At 42.2% G+C, this 27195-nt stretch overlaps 3 protein-coding genes across 5 annotated transcripts in view; 2 read left to right on the forward strand and 1 right to left on the reverse strand.

Annotated features, from left to right (window-relative positions):
* The window catches only part of LOC139306728 (rho GTPase-activating protein 6-like), a 62213-nt gene extending 60114 nt beyond the window's left edge, over nucleotides 1-2099 (reverse strand). For all 3 annotated transcript variants that reach the window (XM_070930681.1, XM_070930682.1, XM_070930680.1), the window contains exon 1: nucleotides 1605-2099. In XM_070930681.1, coding sequence (XP_070786782.1) covers nucleotides 1605-2099 — 495 coding nt within the window. The remainder of the gene's footprint in view (nucleotides 1-1604) is intronic.
* A 3518-nt stretch (nucleotides 2100-5617) lies between these two features.
* Nucleotides 5618-14283, forward strand: LOC139306805 (MSL complex subunit 3-like). The gene is made up of 14 exons (XM_070930758.1): nucleotides 5618-5751; nucleotides 7186-7268; nucleotides 7479-7574; nucleotides 7957-8051; nucleotides 8139-8236; nucleotides 8459-8587; nucleotides 8711-8868; nucleotides 9246-9404; nucleotides 9526-9755; nucleotides 9936-10007; nucleotides 10758-10867; nucleotides 11115-11214; nucleotides 11374-11458; nucleotides 14184-14283. The coding sequence occupies exons 1-14, from the start codon at nucleotides 5653-5655 to the stop codon at nucleotides 14281-14283; spliced, it is 1614 nt and encodes a 537-aa protein (XP_070786859.1). The 5' UTR covers nucleotides 5618-5652.
* A 3372-nt stretch (nucleotides 14284-17655) lies between these two features.
* LOC139306986 (FERM and PDZ domain-containing protein 4-like) overlaps nucleotides 17656-27195 on the forward strand; it is a 61992-nt gene continuing 52452 nt past the window's right edge. The window contains 1 exon segment of the mRNA XM_070930947.1: nucleotides 17656-17918. Coding sequence (XP_070787048.1) covers nucleotides 17656-17918 — 263 coding nt within the window.

The raw sequence follows: 27195 nt of genomic DNA on the forward strand, positions 1-27195 counted from the left end.
GTCAGACAATGAGCAAATACATTACGCAAACAGGGACAACATCTAAAGGTACACTGCAACCAAATCAGCCTAAAATCTGCTACATTCATTACATTCCCAACAGAGAGTCTTTGTTTACACTTCATTTCAGGATTTTATTTCACACCCAACAGTGTGTGAAACCTCCCAGCAGACCAGCAACACTTCTTGGCTCAGTATTTTAACAAACACTCTGAGGTGCAATAACTTCATGGTCCAGATTGGGCCTTAACAGGGGGGGGGGGGCATGGAAAATAAAGTTACAGCGGTGGGAAACTCTGCTGAGTGAGAGCTTCTTGACATCTCAGAGAGGAAGAGAGGGAGGAAAAGAGAGTGTGGATGCGTGTGTGTGTGTGTGTGTGTGTGTGTGTGAGAGAGAGACAGCGAGAGAGGCACACTGCAAGAAAGTGAAACTGAGAGAGTGAAGCTGGAGCTGGTCTTTGTAATAGGAAATGATGGGAGAGCTGTTTGAGGGCTGCATGGTTTTGACCCTGTGACCGCTTGCAGTCATGAGAACCGAGTCCTGGGCCATGTGTCCTTAAGACCCTCACATCAGCACACACACGCACTGCTGCACGTACACAAACACACACACACACACACACACGCACACTTACACCCAAGAGATGCAAAATACATATCAGCTAAGGCAGAGAAAGAGACAGCAAGCCCACAAAAGAAGCAGGGAAATTATCATACCTTTTCACCAGAGCATGTGGCCTCATGCCAACTATGCAGCCTATAAAGCCCCCCCGCTAAAAATAAGTCGCCCAAGTATGTTTTGTTAAGGATTTCATACGCTGACTTCCCCTTATTCACACTCAATTTGAAGCCTATATGAAGACAAAAGCCCAACCGGCCCAAAGACGACAACAGTAGGAGGGAAATCTGTGCACTTCAATGCACATTTTGGAGGAATTATTTAATCCTCCGTAAGAGTTTCTTTAGCTTTCCCAGAAGTACTTTTGTGTAAGGTGTGACCCTCACAAGGGCTGGAAACACAAGGGAAAAAACATCCAGGTGGGAGAGGTGCAGTCTGCTGCCCCTTCCCCCAGTCAATTACCCATGTGCCCTTGAGCAAGACCAAGCACTGGTTTGATACTGGACGGCTTCCAGGTGCAGATGTCAGCGACAGGTCATCAACACTCCCTCTTCAAAACTCATAAATCTTCCAGTCGGGCTCCACCATCTCCACACACACACACACACACACACACACTTCAAATCAGTCTGAATTTATACACAGTCACATGTCAGATGCACAGGCACATTTTTAAGGGTCTGATGTTCTGGCACACAGTGGATTTGACTTTCTTCCAGCAGAAATAAACAGCGTGTAAAGTCTGCTTGACATCACTTGAGTGCGCATCCATAATAATGAGGGACTCAGTGAAGAAATTGTAAAGAAAACATGACTGATTCAGGATCAGGTGGTTGTCTGTATAGGCCTATTTAACATTGAACTGAATGCAAACTGTAGTCTTCACTGCACAAACTGTGACACAGTTACCTGCGGGATGATTGAATTAGAACCACAGAAGAAGAAACGTGCGCACTGCACTGGAATCAAAGTTTCAAAAGTTTACCTCTGATTTCCACACAACGTAAGCGTGAGAGCTGGACGGCTGCACTTTCCTCTGAAGCCACCTCCGCGGGGAGAAGAGCGTGCCGGTGCTCCCGGACTGCGCTGCGCCGGGTCCCCTCACCAGAAACGGTAAATCCCCGGCGGTATTCCTTTTGGCACGCTTCACTATATCATAGTCAAAGTGGAAGTTGGAGGATGGGGAAACATCCAAGGGTATGGAAGGAGAGGAGAGGGACGGGCTTATGGGCTCCTTTAGTGTCGGAATCTTGGTGCGTAAAGCCGGTTTCGCAGCCGAGCGCTCCGGAGACGCACCTGCGTCCGCAGCCGCCGCTCCAGGAACCGATGCGCCACTTACTCCCTCGGTCCCGGTGCCACAGTGTCTTATGATAGCGGGGTCCAGGCTCCGGGTTTGGCGTAGTCTCCGCTTGGTTATGGCTTTAGAGGCAGGAGAGGAGCAGGAGAAGACGCTGTTGAGAAGTCCTTGAGCGGCAGACATGTCTCCTTTATTTTGGATCTCACATCAGCGATGCTCAATGCGTCTCTCTAAAGCTCCACTGAAACTGTAAGACACGAGTTCAGTGTTGCCCCATCAACAGGAGGGTCCAAGTACAAGCTGGTGAAGAGCTGGACTGTGCTGCATTTGGCTGCAGACGCTGTGCGCAAAGTGGAGAAAGAGCAAGTCTCCTTTTCCTCTCCTGTGAGCCTCTGCACGTTGGTCATTCCAAACTGGAGTGGAGTGAGAAGCTAGTGTGTGTGTGTGTGTGTGTGTGTGTGTGTTTGTATCTGTGCTAGAGTGTGGGAGGGGGTTCAGAAAACTCTGACATCAGTGCTTGCATACTGTATTCTTTTTATTGTTAACCAATTTAATGTCAAAATATTTTGTTTTTCAACCCTCCAGATGAGTTTGCATTTGAAGAGTCAACGTCGGACCCCCATTGCTCCTCTTTTTCTTTATTACTGAAGTGTAAATTACCTCCAGATGATCATCAGTGGGTGACCACTAACCTCATCCACCACATTCCATTCAGAAAACCATCATTTTATCCTCATTCTATCCTGAATCTATTTACGCCACTTTGACAATACTGAATTTGTTTTCTGCTGCCTTTTCAATTAAAAATGTGGGGTAAGTATGAGTTTCTAAATTTAAAAGTTCATTTTCATAAAGGTAATTAGGCAAGTAGACAGACTCGATAATCAGACAGGCAGAAGGTCACACACACAGACATGATTTAGCCGGGGATGAAAATAGGCATATTAATCCTTGTCTCCCATTAATCCACCTCGCTGTCTGGGAATAATAGGCCTATCAGTGAAGCCTGCTGAGTGCTATTATTAGCTAAACAATAAGTGAGCCATAGGATTAATAGCCAATGCCTTTCTTTATACACCTGTGCAAGAGGCTATATTCTAGACATTTGTTTACACAGATGCTTGTGGAGGAGCTCAGTCATTCCAGTGTGTCAAGATGGCTGTGAGAGTTGTTTAAAGGGGAGAGTGTGAGAGAGCAGGAGCATGTGTGTGAAAGTATGGGAAAAATGAAAAGAGACAGCGGGAGTCCGGAGAGGAGGGTGCCGGACGGCTGATAATGGAGCTTATGAAGCTGCGCCCCATGACACACTCACACATACACACACAACACAGCATGACATGACACTGATAACAGCTGAGATAGATTTGACCCTTCTAAAAACAGTCTGCGGGGGAAAAGAATGAGACGAGGGCTGAGTAAAAACACAGAAGCAGGAATTATAGAAAAAAAAACATGGTGTTTTGCATTATCGTATAAAAAAAGTTGATGGAAAGAAGCCAGCACTAGAGGCATTATTGCCCTGAACTGTGCCCATACTACTCCTCCAAGCCAAAAACAACAGTCATATGGAACAATTGTGCGTAACTGAGAGGATATTATGCAGACATGTTCCCATTCGCCGATTTATAAGAGTAAAGGACCCTTGCAGCATCCTTGACTTTTCATTTTGCTGCATTCAAGCTCTTCATCACATGTTAAAGACAGTCTGTTCAATGCACGACTCAGGTTACTAATGTGTGACCATGGAAAACATATAATGTGAAACAGTGATCATTTGACTTGACTGTCAAAATATATCAGACGCGGTCAGGGTCGAAGGGAAGGAGAGTAAATCAACAGGGCGACGCTTCAGCCAGACACGTTCCGTGTTACATACACACTGTCCATATTTGGTGTACAATAGTAGAGCAGCTCCTGCCTGAAACCATTTAAAGCAAAATTAGCCTAGATTCTGACATGACATGGTTTCCTGTGCCGGGGATCAGTGTGCATTTCATTGTCCAAGCCTTTTAGACAGATATGAATGAAAAGGTCATAAGGTCAGATACAAAAGAAATCAAATTACTTGTAGGCCTAAATATGAAATATGAAAAAATAAACCAGTGATAGAAGGTCTAGTTTTATTTATGGTGGAACAAGGAAGGAACATTATTATTCCTGATTTATGACTCCAACAAATAAATAATCCGATTTCTTTGAATGATTAAACTCTGAGAAGTAATTGAATATGTTTACACACAGTTTGTACCCTTGAGCGATGTAAGATTTTACGTGTTCCTGGCTGCACATGTAAACATCCCCATACTGTAGGCTATATATTTAAGCCACCATATTGTTCCAATAGAGGAAGATTAGATTATTGAGACATGGTGAGTTTTCTTTTACTGTATTTTGCCTCCAGGAAAAGGGTCTTTCCCCAAACTGTGTTAACTGATTACCAAAACAGCATGTTTTGCCCCTTGAAGGTATAGGGTGTATGATACACTGGTCGCTTAATTTGTATAGTGTGGTTTAATATGGATATTTAATCTTAGAATATGATCCGCAGAGTTGTAATTCAGGCCATTTACAATAGTCCAATATATTGCCTGCAGGTCCTTAATAATTTTAATGTCATGGATCCCTAAACAGACACATATGGCTTTCCTCTTTGTTGAGATTTTATCCCAGGGACCCTTTTAAGACCTACTTTCCCCCCGGAGATCAATAAAGTATTTCTGATACTGATTCTTTTACATATGGATGTGGAGGTTACAAAGATGATGGTTAAACGTGCGATTAATTGGGATAAATACAGGTGAATTACAGTGAAAATCTGTTACGCGTTTGTTAGGCATTACATGGAGCCCAGTAAAGGACCAGGGGTCCTTGAACATTAGTTTGGAAACCTAATATTCATGATGTCACTCATACACGTGGTCCACACTGACATACTGTAGGCCATGCTAAATAAAGTATACATGTGTTGCTTTATTGTGTAGTGATACATGCAAATAAGTAGAATACATACATGTATTAAAGCTAATAAAACAAATGCAAGATTAGCAGTTCGTGGTGACTTTACAATTGAGGCAAATGAGCTTCATGTAGACCTTTTGTGCTCATATACCGACATCTATTGGCCATGTTTTGTGTGTGCACGACTAGTACGGTGTCCATGAGAGATCATCTCAATTTATTAAATTGCGTTTTTCATGCTCCCTTCAGGGGTATAGGAAATGTAGAACATCGGACATGTATTCACGTAAATTATCCAACGAAGAAACACAATGGTATACAATGAAGGAGGATGGACGGATAGATGTACATAAATGGCTTAAAAATAATAATTTTATCTGTTTAAGTCTTGGTGGCTTTACATAAACATTGGGCCTAATGTTAAAATTGTGATAAATTCCAGACTAAAGGCTGTGATGTTCAAGCTCGGTTTTGTAATGAATGTGTATGGCAAAAAATGTTTGCTATTATATCGAGGCATCCACTTGACCTGCAGTCTCGACACAACCATACGTCTGTGTGCACAACACAGCGCTGTTCTCGCAGGCCTGAAGGGCGAAATTACGAGGTATCATGAAGGCAGCAAGAGAATGGTTGCATTTCTCCCACAACAGCGCCATCCCTCCATAGCCTGGTTTTGGTGGAAGACCCCTCTCGGAAAGGTGTTTGGCAAGGAAAGGGTTAAGGAGTATATAGGGTCCAGATCGATGCTCCCTCTCTCACACGTCGCCATGAACAAATGAATTCGCGGGGACTTAAATATCACTTTCACAAAGGAGAAAGAGTCCTGTGCTTTGAACCCGATCCTACCAAGGCTAAAGTGTTGTATGACGCTAAGGTAAGTTGATGTTTTGTGCAAGTAATTTAGCTCGTCGGTGACGTGTTTCGACTTTGTACAAACGAATAAGTTATACTGTAAAAGCAGGGTTGTTTCTCTATGTTGTGGGATGTATTAATCGACAGGGAGGGCCTAAGAAAAAAAACGTTAGCTTTTCATATAACGTTAACTGTTACGAGGCGTGCATGGTTTCCGGGGTACGTTTGATTGCACGTTTCTTCTTGAAGCGCATGATTTAACGTTACGTACTGAAGACATATATGATATTTTGTAGCTGTTAGTTAATTTTAAAGGAGGCTGCTTCATGAGGCATTTCGGCAAAAACTATCACCGATGCATACAATAATGTTATTTAAATTGACTTTAGAGATCTGTTGTAGGACAGTAAAGTAGTTATAGGTGGGTGGGCTATCACCCCAAACAGTAGTTTAACGCCAACACCTAGCTAATAAACAAACGGACCTCCACGTCTGCCTCGCTAACTTGGCCATCACTGACCTGTGTAATGTATCAGTTGTTGCTGTCTAGCTATTTCAATACCATTACATGCGAGCAAGAAGATAATTTTAATGTGTTTTTAAGCAGACGAAAATGCCCATTTTGAGTATTTGTTTGTCGGCTATGTGCGCAATGTAGCGTTAACTAGCAGGCTAGTTAGCTAGCTAACACTATTCGAGAGCCGTTTAGGGTATGTTTACGTCAGCGCTTTCTAGCTTGGCTTTTGCTAACCAAGGTTAGCAAACAGTTTGCATTAACTGTTGTTTAATTGCAGGGGTGTAAGAAGCTTCAAGTATTTTATTTAATGTAAAATAACAATTTACACGTCCTGCAGTTTTGTAGCAAAACGTAGCTACTTAAAGTACCAAAAGCAAGGAATGCTATATTTTATTATTGATAATTAGGTTAAATCTGCAACGTTCAGTCATAGTCAGTCTATTTAATGCCAAGTGACATAGTGTTGTGTAATTGGAGTTGAACGTACACTCAAGGCCAAATTCTTCTGATATTCCTAGTCCCTTGCAATACGAGGAAAGCTTAGGCTTCCAGGTCCAAGCGGTAGTGGTTATGATAATACTTCATCAGCCCTACAATAACTGACTGAATGTTAATGACTGAATTTCCATTTTGTCCCCTTTTAACGTATAGACTGGAACCAGGCCAATGTTGCATTATGTGCAGTCATTTGCAAAGTAATTAGTAACTACAGCTGGTCAAAAAAACAAAACAAAAACTATACTATTTCCTGTTGAAATGCAAGGAACTGAAACTATCAAAACATGGAAATACTCAAAAAAACATGCTAAAGAACAGGACTTGAGTAAATGCGCATATATTCAAGTCTGCTGTTTTGACCAAAGTGTGTGAGTAATGATGAGTTGATGTCACAGGAGCCTTAAACAAGACTGTACTTACTGCTGTGTGTTCACATTACAGGTCCTTGATGTATTGATAGGTACAGATGAACATGGAAGAAGAATCCCAAAGTACCTGATTCACTTCAACGGTTGGAACAGAAGGTAACATTAATTGGCTGGCTTGTCTATGAACACCGAGTTGCTGTCACCTACCTACTTAACTATGTCATACTCATTGTAGTGTTTATCGTTGCAAAATCTCATGTTCATCAACTTGTGTAATGATGTAGCCATAAAACACTGCTGTCAAACCATGCAGGTCTGTGTGATTTATTTTTTATTTTCTTTTAATTTGTGTGTGTTTTTGGGTAGCTGGGATCGTTGGGCTGCAGAGGATCATGTCCTAAGGGACATTGAGGAAAATCGTAAATTGCAACATAAACTGGCTCGCAAAGCTCTAGGTCGCATGTAAGTTCATATTATGTTCATTCATTCAGTCATGGAGGTAAACACCATCAAAATATATAACCAGTGAGTGTATTTTCTTGTATGTATGGTCTGTCTTCGTGCTCTAGATAAGGAGTCTCCTGATTTTAGAGAGAATTCAGAGTTGAATCATTGAATGGATTTTGTTACTTGATTATCTGGCTATTGAAAAGTTTTACTGTCGATTTAAGACAGACACAAAGCTGCCAGTGACCATACATGACACCTGTAACTCAAACCACAAATATGTCAGTGTCTGGTCTGTATCCACATGTTTTGCATTTGACCTTTCTATTGGTTTGTTCTATCTTTAGACGAGACTGATACAGATCGTGTGTGTTTTTGTTTTCCTTCCTGGTGGTAGGAAGAGAAAGGGATGGGCGAAGAGGCGTCGTCGTCAGTCTGGTACTAAATCTTCTCTGAAGACTCTCCCTAAGGAGGACGACAGTGATGACGCATGTAAGAAATCTTTGTCTGTCTTGAAGTATTTTGCTCCCAGTCTCCCTTAGCAATCAAGTTAATCCCTCCGTATTTTCCTGTCTCTAGGTTTGATTTCGTCTTCAGAGAGCAGTGACGGGGACGACTCTGACCCTGAATCTTCGAATAGCGGGGACAGCACCTTCTCTGAGGACATCAACAAAATGGTGAAGTGGATCAGTTCAATCAGTTTCCATCTCAGACAAGATGTATACAGATAAGACATATATAGACCAATATTTACATTTTAGGCCTTTAGTTGATGTTGTTACCTTGACCAACTTGCAGTGAATGCCACCATAATGATCGTGACTTATGTCCCTAGAAACCCAGGTCCTCTTAGTTTCTATAGGCCATTTACCTGACGGTTCATATCTGGTTTGTTTCAGAGGGTTGAGCCAGACATTAATGTTAAGAGGGAGTGTGAGGAGAAGATCATCCATGTTGACATCAACATCCCAGATGTTCTGAAGAAGAAACTGGAGGATGACTGCTTTTACATCAACAAGAGGAAAAAGGTACATGCAGCAGATTTTAAGCAGTGATTGATTAGCTTGATTTTGACATGATAAGATATGGAAGCTGTTTAAATTGAATTGACTTGATGCATGTCTGCAATTGGCCACGTTTTTCTCTCCTAGCTGGTGATGGTTCCGTGTCAGACGAATGTCGTGCACATCCTGGAGTCCTACGTCAAACACTTTGCTATCAACAAAGCGTTCATGGCCAACGAGAGGTACCGGCGTCAGCAGACCACCACACAGAGCAGCAGCCCACAGCCAATTCCTCCAGAGAAGAGGTGAGTCTGCGGACACTTTGAACAGAGGAAAATGTAGCGCAATGGAAACAGATTGCATATTCATATCAGTGTTTCCCACAGGTTGAGAATTTACTTGGTGTTGGTGGTGGTGGGTCACACAGCGTGTGATGGCACATGCTTAAATTCTGTTTTCTCTACGACCAAGTACAGTCTTATATCTGCAGCGATAAACACTCCTGTAGCATTAGTTATTACTTTGACACGGTCCGAATCTGGCTGCTTCAGGTCTGCCTGAAGGCTGTGGGGAGAAGGACTCGCCTATGTATGGGAAACACTGCATATTGTGGTAATTCTTCTTAGACAGTGCATCGATGATTATGAGTGTTAACTAATCCTTAAATTTCCTTTGTATTAAGTGAGGAGTTGTGTAAGGAGATGGTCGACGGCTTGAGGATCACGTTTGACTTCACCTTACCCATGATCCTCCTCTACCCCTGTGAACAAGCTCAGTTCAAAAAGGTCAGCTCCTCCAGGCTTTTCCTGGCCATCAATGAAAGCTCCCCTTGCTCCAGCAAGTAAGTGTGATAAATCAAGCCTTGTATGTTGTTTCAGAAACCACTGCCTGGCTGTGACATACTGCATTTGACTATTGTGCCATTAAGCTATGAGCCATTTTCTCTCCATTTGTGTCTGAAGTGCCCAGCGAGAGCGTAGCCCGAGCCCGTTGGGGCACAACCCACCCACCCCCCAGTCCACAGACAGCCAACCAGCACTTAGCGACATTTCTGCCACAACGCCCACCGCCCCAGCCCCCACGCCGAAGCGCCGGCGTCATCCTGACATGGATTGTATCTCATACCAGTCCCAGTCACTCAGACGCTCCACCAGGAACACATCTGGAGGTGACCGGCCAGCTGAAGGAAGCAGTGGAGGTGAGGTTTCACTGGATTTGGACATTGTATGTGGACGGACTGTATCTATTCTTATATGTTTTCTAAGTACATTTTGTGATCTTTTATATTTTGTGAAGCATATTGTTCCAATGACTACGCTTGTGAGCTATAAATGCAATGTATGTAATGATCCAGGTGGAGGCAGTGCCACAGCGTCCCCACAGCTGAAACGCCGTTTGGTCGACACCTCCTCCCAGCCCAAGTTCTTCCTCAACCTAGACAGAAGTAAGCCGACACAACATAAAAAAATATTACTTCAAATAAAAGCTTATTATGATCTGCCACTAGTTCCACTTTTTGGTGGGGGGGGGGGGGGGGGGGGTCTTAACTAGACACTGACTTTTTTCTGTTCAGGACAATTAGTATCTGAAAAAGTAATGGCTGTTTTCATGGCCTGCAATTATTCAACGTTATTCTTATCTAAATAAGACAGTATTTTAAATAAGCTTTAACAAGGTTGTTCATAGAATGGTTCCATGTTTATTCCTCTTTACAGTCTGTGACGTTAACACTGTTTACATGATGTTTTCCGAGTATGGACCTCTTTAACAACACACATTTGACTTGTCATAGCAGGAAAAGTACAGGTGCAACTTATAATATGAACAATAGCTCTGTTCCATTGTTAACGTTATTAGTTACGCCTGTGTTTGACGAGTCACAATGTACACAGACACATGTCTATTGTCCTAATCAGATTCATATCAAAACAATGCATTTCATGAAATATTCAGTGTACTCATTCAGTGAAGTGACAACGTTTTGTGTTTGTAATAACCAGTTTGGCCCAGTAGATGGTGGTATCCTACTTCTTTCCCCCCACATTCATCCCATCTCAAAACGTTTTTTGTCGCTCGCATTAATTATTTCTGTCATTGGTTTATTTTGTCAGCCGTGTTTCAGCAGAGATAAGCTACACAGCAAGATGTTTATTTGTAAACGTGTTGTTTTTCCCTGTTCTTTCTCGTTACCCAGAAACCCCAGTACACAGTGGCTCATCTTCCCCGTTGCCCTTGACACCGAGCAAAGAGCGAAGTGGGCCTTTCTATGGCCTGGAGAGCCGGAGAAACAATGAGCTTAATGAGGTGATGAAGTTGTGTGTGATGAAAGTACTATTAGCTGTAAGGGAAACAATGTCTTGCTCAAGGACACTTGGATAGTTACATAAATGGCCTCCCTCATTGCAGGGAGAGAATTTAAGCATCAGACTAAGAAGAAAGAAGCACCCAGTGTATAAAACTGTTTGCTCCTTTGCTTTGATAATTATTTCAAATTTATATGTGAAACCTCAAAGTTTCTGTTAAATGCTTTTTCTTTTACTCTGTCAACCAGGTCCTAAGTTGGAAGCTGACTCCTGATAACTACCCTCTGAATGACCAGCCTCCTCCACCCTCCTATCTGTACGGAGCACAGCACCTCTTACGGCTTTTTGGTAGGTGTCTCTGATCATTATACTCTCACTGGTTCACTTGTGTTAGGATTGTGGTGAAGTGGGAAAAGTTCCCTAGTATTTTATGATTTTGATCATATTCATGTCACTTTTGTGCAGCTCCTTTCTATTCCCATGCTCACTGTCTTGCTTTTGTTCCAGTGAGGCTTCCTGAGATCCTGGGAAAGATGCAGATCCCTGAGAGGAATCTCCGAGCCCTTGTCAAGCATTTGGAACTTTTTCTCAGGTAACTGATTGAGTTAAAATCAAATATCAGTATTATTATTACCTTTATGCATGAGAGCTCTTAGAGGTAAGTGCTTTACAAAGCAAGAGAGGGACAGAAACTATTTAATTAAAATGGTTTCAAGTTTCTTCCTGCTGTGCGGATGGGAGAGCACCAATCCTTAGTTCACTCAGGCCTGAAGGCTTACAGTTTCTACACTAAAACATTTAGGCATAATATTGAAACCTCACCTCCTTCTTGAAAATGGATTGTGCCGTTAGGTGGACAGAAACTGTGCGAAATCATGTATAATTCCCTTGGAGGATAAATCATTAAAAAGATAGGGTGCTGCATTCAATTAACGGGACATTAGATAGGAAGCACTTCAACTTAAAATGCACCTTGCTAATAACCTGCACGGTTCATTAACCAAGGTTTGACCTAGCTAAGCGGGAAAGCTTAATAGGAACAGCTATTGTTAAGCTGCAAGAAGTTCTCATTTCTCAAGGAAAGAGGGGGGGGACCTGGAAGCTATCGATACAGTCTCAAGAACACCCTTGACAAATACATTTTATGCCTCTTGCACAGTACCCTGATGTAGGGAAGTGTTTGGTAGCCTGCTTTACAGTAGAATAGTATAAGCAAGAGATTAAAAGATGGAGGACAACAATAGAATTCATAGAAAGACAAAAATATCAATTCACCAAAATAACCCAGAAACAACAAAACAAAAAGGCAAGGAAGAGTAAGTAAATGAGAACATTTGGGGGGTAGAGGGGAGGGAGAGATGGAGTGAGAAAGAGCATGTGTTAGAGGGAGGGAGATGAGTGGGCGTTACACAAGCGCGGGAGTCTAATCTTTAAATCCTCCCTAGCGATCTTCAGTTCAGCCGGTCCCAAACCTGGGGGATTTAGGTCCTCTCATTCTCTAATCAAACACATGCAGTACCGCCTTTTGCCACCAAGCAGTGCTGTGGAGCAACACCTAAACTCAACCATGGAGTGGGCCAGGGTGAGAGCCAAAATTACTTCTATTCCACCAATCAACCAAAAATGTACAGTATATAAATTAACAAACTGGAGCTCAGTTCTTGGTGCCACAAAAATCACGAGGTGGTCTTCTGAAAATAGCTAGAGCTGGCATTCATGTCGGTTTGTGAGAAGAGAGTGGTGTGCACTATATATGTGATGCATCTCCTTCACCAGATATTTTTTTCTCGCGGCGGGACAGAAGGAAGCAAAGCAGCATTCTAATAGCTGCACAAAGTGAAATACCAATACTTCATTCTTTTCAGCAGCATTAGCAGTTCCTCTTGGCAACGCGTCTCATGCAGTGTCATCAGTAGTAGGGGGAAACATGGGTAGAAAGTCTTTTAATTCACTCCAAAGCACTGGACTGCAAATTACTGGTGCACCTCCTTTTCATAGAGCATTATTCTGCAAAATGGCACAGACTATAACTTGGATGCAAAGGAGAGTTAAGTGCTTAAAAGGAAATTACTTTTTCAGTTCAATCTCCTCTGTAGCTCCGTGGTGAACTATAAGTCGTTAAGACAGGATCGATCATATTTAATACAGAAAACACTGACATTTTTCCTCAGTAACTAATTCATATTTTGATCGTGTTAGCAGGACACTGGACACAAACTGAAAATACTCGTGTCTTTTGGGAAAGCCTTCATGCCTTTTACTCTGAAATCAGCCTGTGGCAGATTGTGCCGAGCGGGCAAAAACTGATTGATGTCGCAGAGACTGAAGTGCAATGCATTCTGGGATTTGGCCAGAGTTGATCTCTCACTCTCCCTTTCTCTGCAAGAATGATTATGATTAAGTGTGTGTTTGTGCGCGCGCACATGTGTATGCACACGTTGCGTTGATTTACAATGTGTATGCCTAAAGCGGCTTGCCTTGTGTTATTACTGATCTAACAGCAATAAAGATTAGCACAAGCCTGAATTTCTGGCACCAAAGAGAGAAAAAAAAATCCCAATTAATAAATATGCATTGAAACCTCTTTAGTGCTTTTCAATAAATCTTTGAATCAACTTTTTCTGTTAGCGGTGAGGAATTAGACTTAAATAAACTTAATTTCTTCAAACCAAATCTTGCTTACCTCATTGTGGGGTACTTGCACACTCCCTTTATTGTCCCATTAGGTTGTCTTGTTTGTTATTCGTTGTCAAAGAGTTCTCCTCTGATGAGGATAATTTGTTTGCATTGAGATTAGGAAGGCCGGTGGAGCTAAGATGAGATGGCAAGATTTAGAGGATTTGGCCGAGTAGCGGATACTAAGAAGATTCCGGATTAGTTTTCCCCGCTACTGATTAGATGGGAGGGTGGGGGGGATTTTTCACTCTTTCCCTCTGTGACTGTTGGTCGGTCATTCTCATGTTCTCTGTCTTTCTGTCATAGCGATTGGTTCTCTGATGGTGGTATAGAGATGGATGAGGGGGCTTTGTCTCTGACATATATACCCCGGGCAGAGGGCAAGGGGTCTAGGATTTATGTGGAATGAGCCAGGGATATCTAGGAAAAACCAGAAGTCGAAGTGAACTGGGACGTGGCATTTGAGATGTCATTGCTTTTTGCTTCATGTAAGCCTATCGTGTTTGTGCTGTTTGTCATGTGACAAACGGCTTATGTTGAATATTTGATATGAACTGAGAGGACTGCTGAACATTGTTGGAGTCGAAATATCTCACCATATTTCCCTCTCTTGTACTTCCTTTTCCCGCCCTCTCTCTTAGGTTTCTGGCCGAATTCCATGAGGATTTCTTTCCTGAGTCTGCATATGTGTCAGCATCAGAGGCCCACTACAGCATGAAACAACCAAGGCCAATTTATTGACGGAGACGTTGACAATTGTGTTTCCTTACCCTTCGGCTTGCCCAGACTGACCTGTCTGGGCTCGTGCACAGAGGAATCAATAGCAGCTTTCTCTGGAGTTCAGCTCTATTGTTTTCCTGGACCAACTTTTCTTCTCCTCTGGCCTAACGTTTTCCTGTTGTTGCCTTGGGGAACCAGTTGCTTCTACCATTTCACTAACCCTCACCCATGCTCTGTTTGTGGGATTGTCCTGCATGTCCAGCAACCCCTGTGCTGCTTTGCTTTTATGTACTGCTCCAAGGCATGTCGAGTGCTGTGTGTTGGCGAGCGCTACCTTTTTGTAGGTCCCATATGAGTTTTAATTCATAGGAGACAGCTACTGCTGAGTCCCCTTTCCAAGCCTTTCTTCATTTCTTCAAACTGCTTTTTTTGTTACCTGGCCTTCACTTCTTAAGACCAGGCTACGGTTGGAAAGTTCTCTGGTGCCTCAGGCAAAGCCCCTTTTTCTCCCGCTCTGACTCTGTCGCCCTTCATAGCCACAGTTTTGGAATATTGTGGCCTTTAGGGCATTGTATGCTGCTTTGCCTGTTTGGTAGCTTGGCCCCTCCTTTTTAAGCTCGGATAGGATTCCTCTAAAGCTACTGTAGGACTTGCTCTTCCTGTCCTTGAGATGCTTCACTGCTTTCGCTGAGCAACTCCAACTTACTGACTCTCGAAAAACGTTTGGATGTGTAATGTCCACTTAGTGTCCATTGCTTTGTCTTGCTTTTGATGTTGTCTAGTGCATGTCTGATAACTGTCTAGCAGCCTTTTATTTAAATACAATGTGCTGTGTACAACATCGGAGAGTAAACCATGTGTTGCTTCTTCATATTCATACACAGAGCAATGTCGTAGTATCTTTTTCTCAAGGTAATCTTAATACACACTAAAACCCGCGGCTGTTAGTATTAGCAAATGTTGTTTTAGACCAGCTCAGTTCATTGAGTACGAGAGAGATTAGACAATCACTTGCTTGTCATTTGCTAAACTTTGTATCAGAAAGAATCAGTTAAACAAATGCTAGGAAATATTTGTAAATGCCGCAAATGCTGTGCTATGTTTACTCGTCATGACATTGTGAAAATGTAAATACTAAAACACCTGTTGATCAGTATGTTATTTATTTTTCTTTGCACACCGCCGGATCACTCTGTTTCTGTGTTGTTTGTTGAATTGGTTGTACAATACTTGACGAGGCCCATTCCACACTTGTTAATACACAATTTGTCTCAGCTGTTTTTTTTTAACAAATAACATGTCTGTACAGTAAACCGCTGTATTGTAACACACTTGTAATATAATGTACCTGTTTCCCGTGTGATGTACAGAGGTACGATTTGCGTAGCCTGTTAGACTTTTCCATTGTGTTTATTTTCCTCTCCCTTTAGCCCTGTTTCCTTCATAGAGTTTAAATAAAGACTTCGAAAGCTTATCAACTTATTCACTTACACATAAAGCACCATGATTGTGTATGCCTATACTGCCCTAGTGATTTTAGGTATGCCAGTTTTCCAATGTGTTGTACAGTGATCAACTGTTTAAATGGATCAAACAGCTTGGGACAGAATCATTCCTATACAAATGCTGTTAAATTTCATTATAGTAGTCTAGTCCGCTTACAGTGTTCATTTTGTGTCTTTTCATATATGACAGCACATGGAAAAACTACGGTAATTACATTTTTTTTTTACTTTACTCCCATGATTCGATGCCTCGCGGTAACCTGCCTGCTTCCGGCTGGCTACCTGAGGCTGGTGCCGTGTGCACATTGAAATCATGACGGGGAAAAAGTCATTTTCTCTCAATGAAAAATGTAGCCGTCTGGAAGCTGCCAAAAACAAGCCAACGAGATGCAGCAGCGAAACTGGGTGTTCCTCAGGATGATAAAAAACCTACCAGAATAAAAGCCAAAGTGGCAAGACGGATTTGCTGTTGATGTGGTTTGATACTGTCAGTGTTCCCGTGGTGGTGAGCGTTAGTGAGCAAGTTGAAATTTTGATCTAATCAATGTACCCTTGTCTGCTGAAGATGGATGGGAGTCTTCTTGTGCATGCAGAGGTGGACATGTTTTTAGCAGAGATGGAAGTTCAATATGTTGTTCTGAATCAGGCGCTTTTGGAACACCACCATGACGGGGACAAGTTGAGGGACTCAGTGGGCCGTTACAGTACATGCCAGTGTTTTATCTCTACCAGTGGAACTGTTGTAGCTCTGTCACAGCTCTCTGGGAGAAGTTGTTCAACAATTTGGGAAATGTGTTTTTTTTCATAACTACAGTTCATGTCTGGCACTCAGCCTGGAGATGTTGATGAAACCAGGCTTTTTCAAGTTGAGCAAGTATGCTGTATATTACAAGCTTCTGGTGCAGTTGACCTTTCGGTGCACACTTGAATACCCTGAAAAAAGTAAATACTAAAAGGAACCTGGGTTTATTGTAGATTTGGTGAGTGCAAAGTCTCTTCTTCTACACCTGTATACTGTATCTTTACTCTCTGCAGAACTATGCTCTTAGTCAATTACCAGTGTACCTATGGGAGGCTGGCTAACCTGCTCTCCCCATATGAGGGTCCTAATGGGTTTTAGTGGTGAGTCCTAATTGTATTTGGACTAGGTCAGACTTCTTGTAATGAACCGCTTATCACTGCAACCCAAGACAGCACTCTCTTGCCTGCTGCTATCATGTAGCCGCAGAAGCCACCAGTTCAAGCCTCTCCATGCATCTCAAATCGATTTCCCGTCCTGCGCCTTCTCCATCCGCTTACCACATGATTCAATTGTTGGAGAGAAAAATGGGATGTAATGAGATGTGCGCCATCACCTCGTAAGTGCTGCTGCCTGCACCTTTCACCTGATTCCGCCTCTTCTTTTGTTTGTGTTCAGCCTCTCTCCATCTTCAGCAGCTAGGTACCATCTTGCCATCCCACTGTCTGGTCTCTGTATCCGGCTTCTTCTTTAGTCCCTTAGTGGCTTCCTTTTCCTGCCCTCACATCCTTATCACCATCTCTTTTGTCTGATGTTTCCTCTGATTGGTCTTTTGTCTTTCCGTTCCTCTCCTCACTCTCTTCAGTACTTTTATTGAGAGAGAGGAGAAGAGAGTGAGAAGCTTTCTGACAGGAGTGCGCAGACATATCTCTTTCCATTCATTTTTCTAATTTGGAAGTGTTTTCTGCTTCCCTTCTGTTCGTCCACTCCAAGCTTTTGCTTCATCAAGACATCCTTTGACGCATCCATCTCCTTAATGCAAGAGACTTTATCCAGTCTTCATCAAGTCTCTGGCATTTATTTCCTCTTCATCACTCATCTTCATTCTCCAGTTTCTCATCCCATTCTCTCTATTTTCATTCTTGCACCATGGACCTTGGAGATGGATTGCATGAGGAGAAGGTGGCCACCAGCCCCTCTGACTCCTCTGACTCTTCTTGGACATCATTTGACGTTAGCACTGACCTCACATCAGTCAGCTCTGACCAAGTCTTGACTCCCGTGACAGCTCCCGGTGGCTGTAAACCATTCGAGGACCAGCGCCTAAAGATGTCTTCTCCAGTCAAGGTCTCTTCTGAAACGCGAACCAGGAAGGTTGCATGGACAGAGACATCTTTTGTCGGAAATGATGAGTAAGTACATCACTGTAATAACTGGAGCATTTAGGTGCAATCTACTGAAGAACAGGAATTTGGCCACATTTTTTTCCAGTATAATCAGATGACTTAAAACCAACACATGCACATAATGTAGTGCAAACTTGTCGCACATATTTACATAGCTTCCTTGCAAATATTCGTTTGGCTACATATGTTTGCATATTTAACAGAGTCAAAGAGAAAAGAGTAGTAAAGATCCACACTAGCGGCTCTGTGAGGCTGTACTCAGCCACTGCATTGCTTTGAGCTAAAAGCTAATGTTAGCATGCTAACATTCTCACATGATAATTAACATTGACATGCTGATCTGCTTGTACAATGTTTAACATGTTCGCTGTGTTATTTTAATGAGCATGACCATGAAAGTACCACATTTCCAGGTAATCCATGCAGTGGTAGTTGAGGTACTTCACGCCAGACTAAGGTGGTGGACGGACCGACCGACAGATATTACCATCTCTAGAGTCACGCTGCTAGCATGGCTAAAAAGAAGTCAACATGGCTGCATGTCCTTGGAAACAAGGCACACATTCCTCACTCTCATAGTAAAATGCATGCATGATTGTGTGTATTAGATTCAACACAGTAAACATGCCATTCTCCATGATGCAGTCGGTTTTAAATATGCCACCTTGGTTTGACGTGTCATTGTAATAACTTAGTCAATGCCAGAGTGCAGCATGAGATACATTGTCTCCCACATTATGTGTCATGTATTGCACTGATGTAGACCACTTCATATAATGAGTCCCTTGACACAAACACAAGGTCCGATCAATATGTTTTCATTAAGCCTTCCAATATCAATATGTGGTTCTGCATACTTTTTGAGCTTGTGATAGCATTCCAATGACATTTTGATTAAAGCGTCTGACCGTCTGAGTCATTAAAAAAAGTTTTGTTCGGTGAAGGCATGTCCCCCCCCCCCCCCCCCCCCTCTCTCTCTGGGTGGAAATTCAGCAGCAAGAAAAATAACACCAACCTCTCTGGAAAAGATGGGAGAGAAGAGGATAAAAGATATCTAGCAATCCTACATGAATGCAAGTGCTCTCAATGAGACTCAGCTTTCAACCCACAGTGGTGATGATTATCTGCTTAATCATGAGTGGCTCTGTAATGGGAGTCTGATTCCCAGAGCAGGACTGCGAGAGCGGATAAAACAAGCCCTGCATTAGTTTAGATAGAGACCATAAATCACCTCTCCTCCTTGAATTCTTCGGAGAATCTCCGGCAAGTGGGAAAACTCGAGGTGTTGTTCATCAAGCCTTTCTATTCCTCTGTCCTTTCTTGCTTCCCACTCTCACATCACTCCACCAGGCCCTGATATATATAATTACCCTTCCGCAGACAAACAAAAGTCTGAGCACACTCGCTGGCTGACACTCTCACCGTGTGTTTAAATCACCCCGAACTCCCTGTGGAGTGTTCTGTATCTTTACATGAAGGCTGATAAAACTTTGGTTGAGGGATATTTCAGAGCCACTTGGAGAATATGAATGCGTTTTGTTCTTTTTCTCTGTCTTTGACCGTTGCTGGGTTCCCATCTTTAAAATGGAATGCCTGAGTAGAAATAGCAAATGTCAGCTACACTGGTTGCTACTGATAAATGTTTTCACATTCTGGTGTGAAGAAAGATAAACGGGAATGCAAATCTTGACAATGCTACCATTTTGCAGTGCAAGTTGTTCTTGGGCATAATATATACAAGGATATACAGTATACGATATTTAGAAAAATGCATTTTTAAGTAAAATTTTGTTTAATTTGTAACAAAATCCATAATAATCATTTTTTTTAAATCTGACTTGGATACATTTTTTAAGTTAAATGAATAGTTTGAAATGTATAAACTGGGCTGAAACATTTTCCTGGTAAACAACAGCCAGGCGCATTGACTTCCCTAAAACCCCAAATTGTGTTTTTTTTTTCCCCAAATTAAATTCTATTCTTTTCAATTCAAATGCATTTTTCACTTTGGAGAGACCCATGCTAGCTGTTTCCCCCTGCTTCCAGCCTTTTTGCTAAGCTAAGCTAATTGCTTCTTGGCTCCAGACATGAGAGCAGTGTTTATCTTCTGAACTGAAGAAAGCAAATGCGTGTATTTACCAAAATGTCAAGCTATTCTATCAAGAAAACCCATTTATTCATGTTAGAAAAAGAGGAAATCCATATTTACATTTTCATATTTTTCATGACATTTCAAAAGTTTGAGCTAAATTAGCTTGACCGTTGGATGGAAAGGTTGCTGGTGACCCTCCGCTCTTTCTTTGCCTCCTCTTCCTCCAGGTCTCCCCCCACCCATATTTCCCCTTTTTGCACTCTCCTCTCCTTGTGCTGATCTCTGACTCAGTAATGTGCAGGGAAACAGTTAATGTTCTTGTGCTGTATTTAAAGTCTGGAAAGGTTACAGCAGTCAGTGCGCTTAAACCCTATTGGCTGGTGCAATTAGGGAAGCTTAGTGATGATTGGACCATCTGGAACAAGATGGGATGCCCCACGTGAGAATAATAATAAAAAATGATAATATAATTTCTGAACATAAATGACAAAACAAAACAAAAAATCACATACCACAGAGGGAGAGAGCTACAGAGATGTAAAGAAAGGGAGGGGGAAGAGGTTGAAAGCAGAAAAAGAGATTGAATGACTTGCTGCTGAATCACCTGACCCCATCACCGCTCTTTGGGACCCTCTGCCCTACATTCCCAGCTCTCTCTCCAACTCACTGCTCTTTCTTCTCGTTTTGTTTTTCTCCTCTACTTTCTGGTATCTGAGCTGCTTCACAACCACAGGTTTTTTTCCATTTGTCACACCTCACCCCCCCCGACCCAAACATAAAGTCATTTAGCTGCAGCTTGTGGTTATTGTCTTTGTTGGACCTTGCCTGCCCCTCTGCTGGGGGCAGCCTGAGGATAAGGATACAGCCAGGTATGATGGCACACTGAGTCATGAGGTAAGATAAGACAGCATTTACTCCCATCTCAGTGTAGTGAAGGTGCAGGTGGTGTTTGTATGTCTGTGTTTGTGAGGTTTTTACATTTCTGTAGTCATTTTTCTTTTCTCAAATCTTGGCGATTTCATTCATTCATTCACATTAGATTCTTTATTGAACAAGTTCAGACTTTTCTGCTGTATCTGTTCAATTTGGCCCACTCATGGCACAACGCAGATAATCAAATATCACGGTGTGTTTCCATGTCCCAGTGCACTTAGTGCCTCATTTCATCCGAGCAGAGGCTGTAAACGGTTAGGTCTTCTGGAGAATTTTTGGAGAAAGTTGTTTCCATCTCTCCAGGCAAGCGCAGTGTGTGTCAGACAGACATTTTCACAGTTGGGTGGAGGCACTCTGATCGGAGCCCTCCCACTTATCTTACTGTAGTAACTGCATTTTCTACTTCTTTCAAGCTCTGTGGTTTTGACATCAAATTTGAGAGGATTTAAAGTCAGGCTTTAGTGTGAGGCTCTGCAGTGCCGTCTGTAGGATGGCCTGCTGCCTAAACCCACAGACAGTATATAACACTGCTCTCTCTCAGCCTTGATTGATAGAAGTAAACAATATCAACACGCACAATAATATTTCATTTGAGACATTAAAATGTGATGGATGATGGATTATTAACTGTTAAATGAGCTATGTAGCCAGGAGAGAATCTTAACTCGAGGCTCGATTATGTGTTTTCCCTTAGCTCTACTTTTGAACATAATATACTTCCAGAAATCCCCACCCAGAGCTGTTTTCATTTACATTAATATGAACATACAAGTCCAATGAATTATAGCAGAAACAGTAGCAGTACTGGGGAGACGGAATATGAAATGGAATACAGACTAGGAAGTTACGGCCTGTCAAAATGAGACGTTTTGACTTTTAATTACAGTGCTTTTATTGGGACAATACATGCAAGATTCAATCTAAAACTAGACATTTTGACTTTTTGACAAAATTTAAGCAGTAATTAGATGTGTAGAAAAGTTGTCGAGCTCACAGACGATTGAACTGTATCGATGCGAATAACCAACAATATGGCGAAGTGAGGCACAGGAGGGAGAAGCAACAGATTTTCTGTACTGGTCAGCTGGTGTCTGGGTCAGTTAATTCATGGTGTATTATGAGTGATAGGAGAGGGTGTAATTAAAGAGAGGATGAATCTCTATTCTCTTTTTAATGAAACAGTAAGGACCTTGAGAGTGAGCCGTCTGTTTCATCACGTCCACCAGATGAGACTCTTTTAGCTGTGAATGATACAGATTAGGAGAATTGATGACAGGTTATTGCTTTTGTTCTGTACAGGGATGCTCTGTGCAATCTCTGCACCTTAAATTTAAAATCCATCATCTTTTATTTTGCACAATGAGTCAGCACCAAGATCCTCCTCCCTCCCTCCGTCCCCTGATTTTGCCCTCCTTTTTCTCTCCTACATTCGTTCTCTCACCCCTGCTTTCCCATGGCAATGCACATACATGATACATAAAATAGAGCATGGAAAGAAGTGGATGAAAACATAGAATACCTTTCCTTAGGAGACTCTTTGGCTTGCTGTTACTAGTAAACAAAGCGGGTTACATAAAGTCTACAAAGCCTCCAGATGGACAAATAAATAAGTGAGTTAAATTAGGAAAGTTTTTTTCATGTAGCTCTGGTCAGGGAGGAACCTCCATATCTCCATATCTGCAGTGGAAAATGCTAGCTGGTTGATATCAGATATTTCGACACAATATACCTTAAATAACCGTACTTTTTTATCATGCTGTATATAAAATTAGACACGCAGGGGTCATGGGTATGTACAAATCAGTAGTTGCATCCCTGTGGACATGACTATAGATAGCTACTTGGCCAAGAGTCAGTACCAGGTGGCATCTCAGAGGTAGCAAACGGAGCTGGCGTCCGCTGAACTGAAATGTGCATGGCTAGCATTATATCTGCAAATACACTATGATAATTTGACTAGTTAGTATGAAAACAATTATTTAGAATTGCCAAAACTGTCATGTCTTCAAAAGCCAGTCACAACTGCTTGATTCTCCTTTGATTATAATGTCTTTGTAAAGTTCTATGGAACAGCCATTTGCATTTTGTAATACAAAGAAACTGAAATAGCAATATACAGAAGCCAAATTCAGCTGCCAAAAGAATGATGTACTCACCCACAAAGGGTGACTGCAGAGGACATCACGCCATACAGTCATAAATCTGAAGGCTAATCAGACAGGCAGTACTTTTCACCAGCCAGCTAGATGTTGTAAAGTGGAGTGTTTGAGATTGTAGGTACTGTATATCAAAGTAGTGCCGGCTATCAGATGTTTTATTGAATTAGGCCAACAATACCTCCAACAGGCTGAACGATGATTTCTGGCGTATTGAACTGTCACACTTAACAGGAAATGCAGCAAAACTCTTCTGCCTTCTTTTTCTAGCATCAACACAGCATTTAAAATAAATAAATAAATACTGTATTTCAGCAGCCATGCTACGGGCAAACAATCAAAGTTGAAGATACAAATGTGTAATGATTTCTTATGACATATTACTCTTCTTTTTTCTTCAACTGGCTGATTTCTGGAAAGTCTTTTTCTTTGAGGAGAAAACACGTTTCTTTCTGGGGCCTTTGTAACTTCCTCAACAGCCTACATCCTGTGCAGTAGGTGTTGCACGAATCATTCTGGCCTGAAGCAGAGATCTTGCCAATTTCACTGCTCCTTGGTCTGTTTCTCTGCAATCTGCATTCCACACCTGCAGCTGGGCAATTTGGACTCGTACTGGTCTGATTTTGCCCAGATGTCAGGCTGTGTGAGACGTCCTACATACACATGGTGGTTATTTTACGAGCTGATTACAGTATGTTAAAACTCTATATACTTGTGTTTGAGTGTTTTACCTCTGTTTTGATCAAACTGCTTGATCAAGGTCAAAGTGTCAAAAAGCTTTGCCTGAATAAAATATTGTCTAAAGTCAACAAAGTTTGCTCATTTAAATTAAAAGATATCTGATCAAAGAAGTAAATGAGGCTTAAGAATCTGATTAGTCATTCGATACTCAGAATGTATTGAGGTCCAAATAATGAAGGAGATGGGGGGGTGGGGGTGACTAGGTCTCATGACCTAGCAGTAATTCTAAACTCTGTTTAATTTATGCCCTCGGGAGTGAAGATTATCCGCGATGACCCTCCTACTCTGGCTATTATAGCACCAGTGCCCTATATCCCCTACACCCCCACATAGACCAGACAGTGTTGATTTTACAGTGACAAGTCACTTCATATAGTTTGTGCTCGTCCCCCTCTTCACTGAGAGGCAGAGAGAGAGGGGAGGGGAAAGGTAGTTTATGTGATGGCGTGTGAATTAATTTTCCTTCTCACTCTACACAATCAGATTTTATTGTCACCAGCCCTTGTTTATATCCTCCACTGAGTCAGCAAGGACGACTTCACTATTCTGTTGTGTCCTTCTCTTATTGTATATACGTTATTGTTGTGTTAATCTCCCGCTGCCTGCTCGATGGCCACAGGCACAGCTGACCTCTGTCTGCTCCGACCGCAGAGAATCACTTCACAATCATTGATTCTCATGCATTCACACACATGTACACACGTGTATACTGGAGATGTCCACTCTATGTCACACACACACACACACACATCCTTGCTCTGTTCCATCAGGGTTTAAGAGTGGCATCAGACATCTTTGTGTCTGAGATACACACTCGCGCACACATGCTCGCTGAAAGTACAGCTGCTGATGTCTGCGCTTAGTAGCAGCTCTGAAGTTGGCACACATCTGTTCATGCATTGATCCGTCCGCTCTGTGTGTGAGCTGTGTGTGGGGAAAGGGAGTGTGTGTGTGTGTGTGTGTGTGTGAGTGCGCCGGACACACTGTATATCACACATCTTGTCATCTCACTGATGATGCCGTGTGGGGGGAGGTTTTCCCAACATTGTCCCCTGCGATCTCACACCGCATGACACTCTCTGCATTCGTGTGTGTATGTGTGTGTGTGTGTGCCGGTGTCCGTGCATTTGTGTGTGTGTGTGTGAGTGAATGGAGTTTATCCCCGCTGGCCCAGATGCCCCGGCTAAATCCATCACCAGCGGTGCTGCACAGCGGTGCTAAGCTGGAACATTTGGCACCAAGCTAGGAATGAGAAAAAAAAAAAAACAGGAACACACTCAGACATACACATATGCGCGCACACACACACAGAAAATTGAGTTTGGGGATTTTTTAAAAAGAGATTCAGTGGTGGATTTTTTAGTGGAGGAGTTGGAGTCAGGGAGCGGGACAGGAGCTCTTTCGCAGACGCTCTGAGCCTTTTGGTGGTGGTGGGGCCGGGGCGTCCATCCCACTCTCTCCACCCGTTCAGTCCTTCATCTGTCCGGTCCGGCCAACAGGATGGAGCCGTGCGACGACGATGACGAACTGGGGATGTTGACTGCTTTCCAGTAAGTTCTGGTGTGCCCTGGCACCTCTCGTTGTTTACTTGCTGTGGTCGTTGCATGTCAACGCTACGTTGGACTTATTTGAGTGAAAGATGCATTTCCTCCTTCAGCACTTCCTAATCAGAGTGTTGAAGCTTTGTTGTTTAAGCTCATTGGGAGGTTTACATAGAGGTTACAGTTGGTTGTTGGAGTCATTATTATGGGCCTGTTGCTCACAGATTCTTTATGAATACTGTTGTGCTGCTGATGATTACTCTTTTCATGCCTTCCCTTCTTATTGCTGTTTTTTGTTTTCATCTGAAACGTAGTGGATTAAGTGTGTTGTGGATTAAGTGTGTGTGCTTTTTTCTGTTCTTGTTAGCCAAAGTCAGCTCTGCATTGTGTCTAATTGAAACACATGTGACCAAGCAGGAATCAGAATGTAGTTAGAAACAATTCAAATAATTTACTCAAGTAAAAGTAGCAATAAAACATCAAACATACTCCATTACAAGTAAAAGTCCTACATCCAAAATTGTATTTAAGTAAAAGTATTGAAGCAACAAAATATATTTAATGTATCAAAAGTAAAAGTATTAGTACATTATGAGGAGTGGCCCCTGTCAGTGTTATATTGTCATATTATTGATGTAGGCTATTAATATGTAAGCAGTACATTGATGATGGAGTTGGTCGAGGTACAGCTGATTTGATATACTTATTATACTTTTGGGAAGTTTAATCTATAATAGTGCATCATGTTTTCGAGATGGATCATATGTTTTGTATGTGAAATCTGGGTCTGAAAAGTAACTGGTAACTATCAGTGTAGTGCAGCAGAAGTATAAAGCAGCACAAAATGGAAATACTTAAGTTCAAGTAATTGTACTTAAGTATACTACTTGAGTAAACTTACTTTCCACCACCAGCCAATCAAATTGAACGGAACGGGATGCAAAATGGCAGTCACATAATGACAGGCTTCTCCGTGATGATCTTTAATATGACTTAGGTAATTGTTTTATTGATGTGTTAAATACTACAAGCTGCACCTGACTGACAGTTAGCATTATTGCTAGTGATCTCCTTGGGGTTGCTAGCATTACCATACTCATTTTTTCTTCATCAGCTCTTGACTTCCATCGTAGCCCTCATCTGGGCAAGCTGATGGATTTAATGCCGGACTGTCTTGCTGCAGGCTTTAAAAGCAGCCATATTGTAATCTTGCTCGCTGAATTGACGGCACGTGAGTTGTCCGTTACATAAGGCTGAGGTGGCTCCAAGCAGCAGAGGAATCCAGGACCTTGTAATTACTGAACACACTTAGAGATTACATCATGGATTGAGGGGGTTTAGCTAGCTGGCTGTTGGGAAGTGTGGCTGTGTGTGTATGTGTGTGGTCTCATAAAATACTGCAAAAAATGTGTATATTCAGTCTGTAAAAGCAGGCTGTATGTATACTGTAGGTGTTTTGAAGGCTGGAAGGTTCAGGAGTTGTCTTCTCTTACCATAAGTGAGGCTCAGGAGGGGATTTAATTTAAACATGGTATGTTCAGTCTAACTGTCACATGGAGTGATAATCTACCCAAGCACAATCACACACAAGCACAGTCATGTGATAGATGGACTTCTCAGATAGACTGATGCATTGTTGACCGTAGTGGATTTGGAATGAGACATAGCCTAGCAGTGATTCTCAACTAGTGTTATATTTATATATATATTTATATATTTAGTGTTAACTTACAAAAACGTGGGATACCAGCGATTATACATCCCAAATTTGAGGTGTTTGACTTTGACTCTTTTTTGTCGAGTATCCAGAGTGTGTTTTC

This window comes from Enoplosus armatus, chromosome 24 (assembly GCF_043641665.1).
Source record: "Enoplosus armatus isolate fEnoArm2 chromosome 24, fEnoArm2.hap1, whole genome shotgun sequence".
In the NCBI taxonomy this organism is placed as follows: domain Eukaryota; kingdom Metazoa; phylum Chordata; class Actinopteri; order Centrarchiformes; family Enoplosidae; genus Enoplosus; species Enoplosus armatus.